The sequence below is a fragment of the Ipomoea nil genome, unplaced genomic scaffold (genome assembly GCF_001879475.1).
Source record: "Ipomoea nil cultivar Tokyo-kokei standard unplaced genomic scaffold, Asagao_1.1 scaffold3030, whole genome shotgun sequence".
In the NCBI taxonomy this organism is placed as follows: Eukaryota; Viridiplantae; Streptophyta; class Magnoliopsida; order Solanales; family Convolvulaceae; genus Ipomoea; species Ipomoea nil.
Genome location: NW_017619458.1, coordinates 465,876 through 475,196, shown reverse-complemented (window position 1 = coordinate 475,196; position 9,321 = coordinate 465,876). Strand labels below are relative to the sequence as shown.

The 9,321-nt window shown below is 36.4% G+C and overlaps 1 protein-coding gene across 2 annotated transcripts; it reads right to left on the bottom strand.

The window, feature by feature from the left end:
• Positions 1–5,428: 5,428 nt before the first annotated feature.
• Positions 5,429–9,036, bottom strand: LOC109163481 (floral homeotic protein FBP1-like). 2 transcript variants are annotated; one of them, XM_019312232.1, is made up of 7 exons: positions 8,757–9,036; positions 8,584–8,650; positions 7,400–7,461; positions 7,180–7,279; positions 7,042–7,071; positions 6,832–6,888; positions 5,429–5,843 (listed from the first exon to the last, which is right to left on the bottom strand). In XM_019312232.1, exons 1-7 carry the CDS (start codon positions 8,936–8,938, stop codon positions 5,700–5,702), a joined length of 642 nt encoding a protein of 213 aa, XP_019167777.1. In that variant the 5' UTR covers positions 8,939–9,036; the 3' UTR covers positions 5,429–5,699. The 2 variants fall into 2 exon arrangements, with proteins under 2 accessions (XP_019167777.1, XP_019167778.1); XM_019312233.1 differs by having other exon boundaries at positions 6,832–6,885; positions 8,757–9,035.
• Between the last annotated feature and the right edge of the window lie 285 nt (positions 9,037–9,321).

Here is a 9,321-nt window from a genome sequence, read left to right as displayed (position 1 = left end):
GTTACGCCCGTCGGCTCGGGCTTGTATTTCTCGGGCAGGTCGTAGACCGGTGCGGGCAATTGGGCTTCGTCGTAACTCTCGGCCGTCCGAAAGATCTTGTATTCGTAGATCTCGCTCGAGATCTTTGCGACCGCGTCCCGGAGAGCTTTAGTCTCGACCGGTGTAACTTGCTTTCGGAAGTGAGTGCTCCAAGTCCTCTCGACTGGGAGGATCCATGGGTCATACTTGACCGAAAAGATCCTGTTCTTCCACCCCCGGTTGTTCCCGGGTAGACTATCGATCGAGCACCTTTCGGTCCGGGATTGGGTCATCAAGAACCCGCCCCCATATGAGGCCGCGAGGACCTTTACTTGGTACACGAAGTTAAAAAGCTCCATTGTGCAGGCCACTTGGTGCCGAGCGCATATCTGAGGGAAGCAGGCTATTATTCTATGAGCGTTCGGGCAAATTTGGGCCGGGACGACTTGATAGTAGCCTAGGAACGCTGTTAGGAGAGCTGTGAAGGGGAAAGTGATTGGGGCCATCAGAGAGTCATAGTGCATCCCGATCTACTTTCCCCGATGGCGCTCGATGATGTTCCCAAGCCGGCGACTGGTTTCGAACTCGACCCGACTGCTGAGTCTTGCGGCGATCCTGGCCGCCTCTCCTTTGGTCAGCTTGCTCATTTGACGTTCGACGTTCTCGCTGTTCAAGAACTCAAATCCGTTTGCGGCCGGTACTGCCAGCTCGGCCGGGTCCTCCTCGACCAGCTCTGCAGCGTTTTCCCGATCGTCTTCTTGAGGCTCGGCTTGAGGGTAATCCCCAATAACCCTAGTCGGCGTGTCCCGAACGCCTTCGGTCGGGAGATCTTGCCCGCTCGTTGACGTCTCCCCGCTCTCTCTGCTCGAGCTCCCTGATCCGCTCGAGCTGGATCTTGACGTCCCAGATTAGCTCGACGACCTTCGTCACTCGGGGGCTCGCTTGGGGGATTTTTGTGGTCGTTGAACGACCTCTGGTGAGTAGGACATTATGTCCACCTCTTCGCTGATCTGTTCGACCCCTTCATCATAGTCCGCGATCGACACGTTCTGGCTGTCTGAGTCTGACATTTTTTCTACCTAAAGGCCGATCGGGATTAGTTTGGGGCTCGGGATGTTTGGGTCGAGGTCAGTTACCGCCTACAACTGGCTATGCGGAAACGTAAAGCAAGAAATAAAAGCTAAGGATCAAAAAACTTACCGAGTGAAGGTACTTTAAAGCTTGAAAGTTAGTTGCTTGACCGATCTGCTGAAATGCCTCGCTCGGGACGCTCTGAGTGTACCGACCAATTCAGGAAGATTGGGAAAAGTTCAAATGAAGTCCTTGAAGGCCTATTTATAGGAGAGTATTTGGGCGGGAAACCAATCCACTTGCGTGACGTGACCGCTCCAGACTCCGAGGTGACCGTTGTGGTCGCAGAGGCCGGCAGTCGTCGACACGTGGTGCGAGGGAATGACAACTGACCGGTCGGTTTGGCGGCGGACGGTTGGGCTTCTTCATCCCGTCCCGTTTTTTCCCGAGCGATCAAAAATGCACGGGCTGGGGGGCTCTTGGTAGGGAATACCCCGACCGACATTCCTTCGTCCTTTTGTTCTTGTTTGTGCAGGTTACAGGTCGGATTTCTTAGAAGAACTCGGTCGGTTCCCGACCGACGTCGTCAACCACCGAGCCGTAGCCTGGCGAGAGAGCTGAGAAGAGACACGTGGCAGCGCTACGTGCTGACAGGCAGGGCACCCGGGAGGACGACACGTGGTTGCTACGTGGGTGACATGCCGAACGGCCGGATTTGTGTCTCCGGCCTCGTGGCTATAAATACCCGCAATGGCAACAGTGTGGAGGACTTTTAGACGATCGATAGGTTGTTATCAGAGCATCCCGACCGCAGTCAGTCGGTACTCGGAACAGCCATTTAGATTGTACTTAGGGCCTTCACCTTGATCAATAAAACCTTTATTTGCTTTAATTGGTCGAGTATTCTTTAATTACCGCACCACGTGGTAATTAACACTATCAGACATATAGAACAAATATTATGAACATAATACAAGATGTTATTAAACATTATGCGTTTATAATATAATGCTTATGTACATTAAACTTTGTTTTTATGAATATATAGAAAGAACATTATAAGGATCAATATGAACCTAGCTATAAACTTTACGTGTCTATAGTGTAATGTTTATATTCATTAGACTTTATTTTTATGAACATATAGGAGGAACATTATGAACCTACTAAAGATGTACATTTAGTTTAGTGAATTAGTGTTTATTGGACATTAAGGGGGCGTTTGGTTCAGGTTATATAAGATAACCAAGGTTATATATTTGTTTGGTAATATAAGATTCTCATGTTTAGTTCAGGTTATGCAACTTTTCTAGGAAATGTCAGATAACCTCCATATTAAATTTTTAGCTATTGGAAGGAAATGTGAGATACCCTCAAATTTCTTAATAATCTCACATTCCATTGTCTTATTACTAATGTTGGGCTTTGGACGTTTTAATCAATTTATCTTATTACCATTATCTTATTTACATATTTTAGTTTTAAACCAAATACATAATCTAACATTCTCACTAATTTAATATTCTCTAAGTTAATTTAACATTCCGTGAAAGCCCTTACGGTTTATGTTTTTTCTTCTAAATCCAAATTTGATTAACTAATTAATGCAAGATAGATTCAGATTAGATTAGGTGTATTAATTAATGATTCCTGTTGAAAAAGGCAGATCAACACCTGCCGCCTCGTTGGATTCTTGCGGAGGTGAAGAAAATTACCAATTGTTATACCGTGCACCAGGGCGCACATAGTACTGTGCGCTCCGCGCCTCCCAAAACGACGTCATTTTGTTAAGTTGTTAAAAAAAATCTCCTGTTTCGAATACACATAAACTCATAACAAAATACACATAAACTCATAACAGAATACACATAATCTAACATAATACATAATACACATAAACTCATAACACAATACACATAAACATTTAACTGAATACACATAATGGATTTGGTTAACATAATACACATAAGCTCATAACACAATACACATAAAATTTTAACTGAATACACATAATAAGGTTTGATATGTTCGGACGAATGGAGTGACATCAGCATGACGTCAGCATGAAACACGCGCGTTTTATGCCTGGGCGCATGATATAAATTGCCAATGCGGCCTCCTGGCAAACGTGCCAGTTTCCGGTTCATAGTAGCCCCACGGCGGAGGTGAAGAAAATTAAATGCCCAAACAGAGAAGGCGAAGGTGAAGAAAATTAAAACCCACTATTGATTTTAGGAGAGGAACGGGGGGTGAGGGTGGAGATATATAGACCCAGTATACAACTTTGTATATTGAAGATTGAGTTGCAAAATCACATAGTAGACAAAGTTAGCAGAAACAAAATCAAATCAGAAAATGAAGCTATAATCTGATGGAGCAATGTTCAATTTAAACTTTAATGTCACGTAAACAATTCCGGCCAGCTGGTGGAGGAAGAAGAAGAAACTGCTATGAAATTACCATTTTGTCTCTATGAATAAACAATTTAAAAAAATTTACGTTTTTCGGCAACATTTAGCCTGTGATTTAGCCGGGAGGATCAAATGTGTTAAAAATTACATAGTTACGAGACTAAATTGTTAGTTTTTAAAATCGAGTACTGAAATTAACAAGACCACAATAGTCACGGGACTAAAAATGTAATTTTCTCTAATAATAATAATAATAATAATAATAATAATAATAATAATAATAATAATAATAATAATAATAATAGTAATAATAAAACTAAATAAATAAATAAATAAAATAAAATAAAAAATACACATGGTATCCTAATAATCACAAACTTGTGGTAACCTGCTAAAAATGCTAATTGCACTTTTTTTTGCAGGTTCATTGATCAATTTGGAGGTTATTCGAGTTTGGTGGCTTAATTACTATCCCTCAAATAGTTCAATGACCTATTTGTACCTTTTTTCAAGATCTTTTCTTGGGATGAAGATTTTGCCTCTATAAAATATAAAATTTGGCAATATTTCATCGTCAATTTGGCCAGAAGGACTAAAACTGATAAAAATAACAAAGTTAGAAACCAAAATTAAAAAAATTTAAAATTGTGCACAAAAAATAATAAGATCTCAAAAGTCGTGGGATAAAAAATGAAATTAATTCTTAGCGTTGCCTTGATGATATGTCATTATTGAATTTTATACTATTGATAACTTCTTCTTTTTTTTTTTTTTTTTTTTTTTTTTTTGATACTATGAAGATTAAAACAACTAAGAAACTAGCTAGATATTACTTATAGGGAAAATGACACATTTTCCCCCTATGTTGTTTATTTATAGCACATTTTATCTATGTGTTGTTTATGTAATCACTTTATCCCCCTCAATTGTTTCTAAAGTGGCTATTTCTTCCCCTCACCATTAAATAAATGTTTAGGTTATTAAAAATGAGGGAAAAATGGTGTTTCACTTATTATTAATATTAATATTAATAATATTATTATTATTATAGAAGAAGGAGGGGTCGTTCACGTACCGCAAATATGTTCACGTAATAAAATAATAATAATAATAATAATAATAATAATAATAATAATAATAATAATAATAATAAGAAGTGAAATGTCATTTTTATCTTCATTTTTCACAATCTAAACATTTATTTAACGGAGAAGGAAAAAAATAATAACTTTAAAACAATTGAGGGGGATAAAATGATTACATAAACAATGCAGAGGAAAAATGTGCTATAAGTAAATAATATAGGAGAAAAAGTGCCATTTTCCTTTATATGATGGCCAAGCAATACCTACAAAGTTCAAGGGAGGTCTAACTCTAGGTAGAGGTTTGGAGAAGTCGTGTAACCACCCAATCTCTAAATCCTGACCAAATGAAGTCATTCCGATCCGTTAGTTGATACAATAGTTAGCTTCGTGATGAACATGAACTTGTTTGCACTATCAATCTTTCATGTAGACCATATTTTGTAAACTGTAAAGTAAAGTACATTCAATACAAAAATAAAATACTTTTAATATATTAAAAATGTACATTGTATTCAGAGATGTACATTATTTGTATACTGAGTGTACATTATATTGTATAATATATATTCAGTACATAAATAATGTACATTTAATATATTAAGAATATATTTCTTGTTATGGTCCACACACCACTGTGACCATGATCATGGACATGCATATTTCTCCTATAAAATGTTTACAATGACAACGTATAACAAAACATTATCTCTATAACCTTTCTTCCAACTAAAGAGAATGAAGACGGTAATAAATCACCCAGATCACGCGAACTGCTTAAGATGAATGATCTAATCAAATACAATCTGATGAAACTATATAACACTAAAAGTACTAACAATGACATTTCAACAATAATAATACATATAATCCCAACATATACGATTAATAAGCTTAGCCGGCCAGTACGTACTTCAAACAAAAGTGACAGTACAAAACACATGATAATCACGAACAAGAACAACAAGTCTTATAATACAACAGAACACTGATACATGGAAACTAAAAACATCATTAGAGATAGTTAAGGTGCCAGCAGTAATAACTGATAATGATAATGGCACCATGCATGCATGCATGCATAACCTGCAGTTCAGTTCATTCATATATATTATATTTATCTGTCTTGAAGATTGGGCTGCATTGGCTGCACACTGAAGGTGAATGGCATCTGAGATTCATAGTCGTTGCTCTCTCTCTGGTTGAACACTTCCCCCATCTCTCCCAAGTTTCGGTTCATCGCTGCTATCTCCAGTTGCCGCTAAATCCAAATTAAACAACGAGAGTCATGTCCCATGTTTAGGATCAAGCGCTTACAACTAGGCCAAAAGTTATAACTAGCAAAGAATGTCTGACTATATTTTTTTTTATACCGTCACACATTTTTAAAAGTCAGGGGGCTGGATTTTACCCTTTACTGCTTTTCACCTAACAATCCTCTAACTATATGATGATGGAGTTTGTCCTTACTGCCTCTATCCAACACAATACCCACTCTGATCACCCCTTTCCAGATAAATTTATATATATATTTTTTTAATGGCTAAAAAGTTATGTTTTAAAAAACTATGAACTCATCATAATTTAAAATTTATAAGGGTGTGGTTGGTTAAACATTAGAATCTGAATGGTAATGAGAATCAAATATTTGGTAGTGGTAATGAATTTAGGTATAATGAATCAATTTGTTTGATAATAAATAGGAAATGGAATCAAAATAAATAATTAAACTAATTAAAATAAAAAATAAATAAAAATATAAAAAGTTATATAATACAATATGCCCCCGCCCGCGCACACACACGTATATCATATTTAATGTATGTATAATGACCTTTTTATTATATATATATATATATATATATATATATATATATATATATATATATATATATCATATTTAATACATGTATAATGACCTTTTTATTTTTATTTTTTTCTCCTTTATTTTTTATTCCATTGTTCAAAAGTAAAGGAGTAAAAGGGTAATGAGTTTTTTAATTATTAAATGATTTGATCCGGATAAGAAAACTAGACAAACAAACATGATAATAAGTATTAAAATCAACAGTAGGGTGCGAAAGTCTCCAACAAAAAAACCCGGGCCCTAAGAAAGTATTAGCTAAGGAAATTTTGATTTGATATTTGAAATTATAAATATGATAATTTATGGACAACATAACACAAATAAATAAATAAAATAGACTAAATTGAAGCAGTGATAATAAACAGATTAGAAGAACACTTACCAAGCGGTAACTAAGTTGTTCATTCTCTTCTGCCACACCTTGACTCTGATCATACTTCTTTCCAGCATTATAAACAAAAAAATATAGCACTTTTAGCACAAATCAAACTAAACAAAGTTACAAGCCACTCTTCATCTCACAATGACAAAAAAAAAAAAAAAAAGATGGTCAGAAGAACATGAATAATAATTAATATTGGTTTTTGCTTACTCGTTTTGTAAGGTTCCTCCAGACTTCCATCTGTGACAACAAGAAAGGAGAAACCAAGATTAAATAGGAAATTCAGAATAATAATTTTATTATGGTAAATTAATTATCACAGAAAATCAGAAAAAACTTAATTATTGCCTGTTTCTCAGAGATGCTCCTCAGCCCATTTTGAAGGGCATCCTCCAAGATCATAAGCTCTCTGTAGTTCAGAGATGAAATATCTTCTCCCTTCAGGTGCCTAAAACATCCATATATATATATGCTCAAACAACATCAGATAAATCTCATTTTTCTGCGATTTTAAGGTTTCAAATCAATAATAAGAATGCATGGGATTGCTTATTATAAGTAGTTTCACCTCAGCTCAATCTGCATGTTGTCATTCTCTTTCTTGATTCTGTTGATTTCATTCTCCAAATTCTATTGTATTCCAATAGAAAACAGGAACATTATTAAATCAAGATTAAGAAAGATTGAAGGGGGAGAAAAGGGTAAACATTAATCTTTTATGATAATTTTATTTGATTAATTTATAGTAAAATTAGTCAAAGCAATGATGACACATTTTGACACATATCACAAACAACATCATTTAAGACAACATCATTTAGAATTTTTTTCAATTTTTCTGACTGGACACCCAGCTGGTTAAGTTGGAAATTCCAAATTTTTCAACAGTGATTTGATGCAAAAACTTCAGAGAAAATTGATGTTTTAATGGGATTCTTTTTCTTTCCTATCTGCATGTTACAAGTTTGTGTCTCTAGGTTAATTAGCAACCTTTACAAACTTAGGACCTGCAGGTAAAAGGCAGTTCATGGCATCAATGGATCTTGTCAAATGGTACTTTAAAAAAAAAACAAAAAAAAGAAAACAAAACCAGGCTGAAAAGACACATAGTTATACATCAATATTTTGCAAATAAAGGGAAAAAGGGAATAACATGAATACCCATTTCTTCAACTCAACCAGATCTGTCATTTTGATGTAACATCATCCTAGCTTATTAGCATTTCTTTTGTAGAGAGAGATAGATCTGACTATCATCTGATCTGGTGAGAGAATATAGGGTCTAGAGAGCTGAGATATCACAGGGAAAGTGCATCCTATTTCTAGATCTCCTCATACAATTCTTGCTTAACATGTTTCTAGCAAAAAACCCTTGCTTTTATCCCATAGTTCTTGCACAAACCCCTCTTTGAATTCACATGCCATTTCTAGATCTGCTCATAGATTTCATACTCCAGTCTTCTTAACACACTTTTAGCAAACACAAAACCCAACCCGGGATAATCCCAGCCAAGATGGCAAGAGATCTATACTTGTAACCACAAGATCACGAGATCTTTGTCCCCTTGGTTTGAACCGGTCAACTATGAGAAACCTATGCTGGTTTACTTCTCGCGATTTACCTACACCCGAAAGGGTTGTGAAGTTTCCCTCATCATCCAAAAGAAACCCAGACCAAAAAAAAGGGTTTCTTTTTCATTTAATTGATTCTTGAATGGAGTTAAAGAAAGGGGTTTTGAGAAAGAATTGAACCTCATGCTTGGCATCCCACAATCTTTTCCCAGTGAGTTTGTGGTATTGATCCAGAATATCCACAAGCCTTCAATTGCAAACAAGAAACAATAACAATTACAGTTTCTTTAAGAAAAAAAAAGGAAGAATAATAAGCAAAAGAGATGTTTTTTTTAAGAAAAAAAAAAACATACGAGGAGCTGGAGAACTCATGCATCTTGCCGGAGCTGCCGAAGATGATGACCGAGACGCGTGCATCGCACAGAACGCTGATCTCCTTAGCTTTCTTGAGCATCCCATTTCTCCTCTTGGAGAAAGTCACCTGCCTGTTACTTGAGTTCTCTATCCTCTTTATCTCAATCCTTCCTCTCCCCATTTTTCCCCAGCTGCTATGACTCTGAGATAGATCTCTAAGGAATGAGAAGAAGAGACTTGAATTGGTTTGGGAATAGGGTTTGTTTGGATAGAGATGGAGGAGTAGAGGAAGTCATAATAACAAAGGGGGATTTCCATTTTAGGTTTTGCAGACAAGTAACTTTCATGGGTTTCAGCCAAGGCTGTCCTTTTCTAGGACTTTGACGCAGACTAAACCTAATAATGAATTTTGAATTTGATTATTATTAGCTTACCTAGGTTGTCCGCACCTTCTTATCTTTTGGTTTCTCTTTTTCTCCATCTCTACCTTCCTCCTTAAGCTATATTGATGAAAAATACCAAAGCGTTTAATTAGTAATCCGCTGTAAGGTGCATGTTTATTCT

Bases quoted from the DNA above. Each gene is read 5' to 3' on its own strand.
- LOC109163481 (XM_019312232.1), bottom strand. From the start codon at position 8,938: ATGGGGAGAGGAAGGATTGAGATAAAGAGGATAGAGAACTCAAGTAAC. The intron at 8,651-8,756 runs GTATGTTTTTTT...TTGCAATTGAAG, and splicing joins CATGAGTTCTCCAGCTCCTC to GCTTGTGGATATTCTGGATC. The intron at 7,462-8,583 runs GTTCAATTCTTT...GGAATACAATAG, and splicing joins TGTGGGATGCCAAGCATGAG to AATTTGGAGAATGAAATCAA.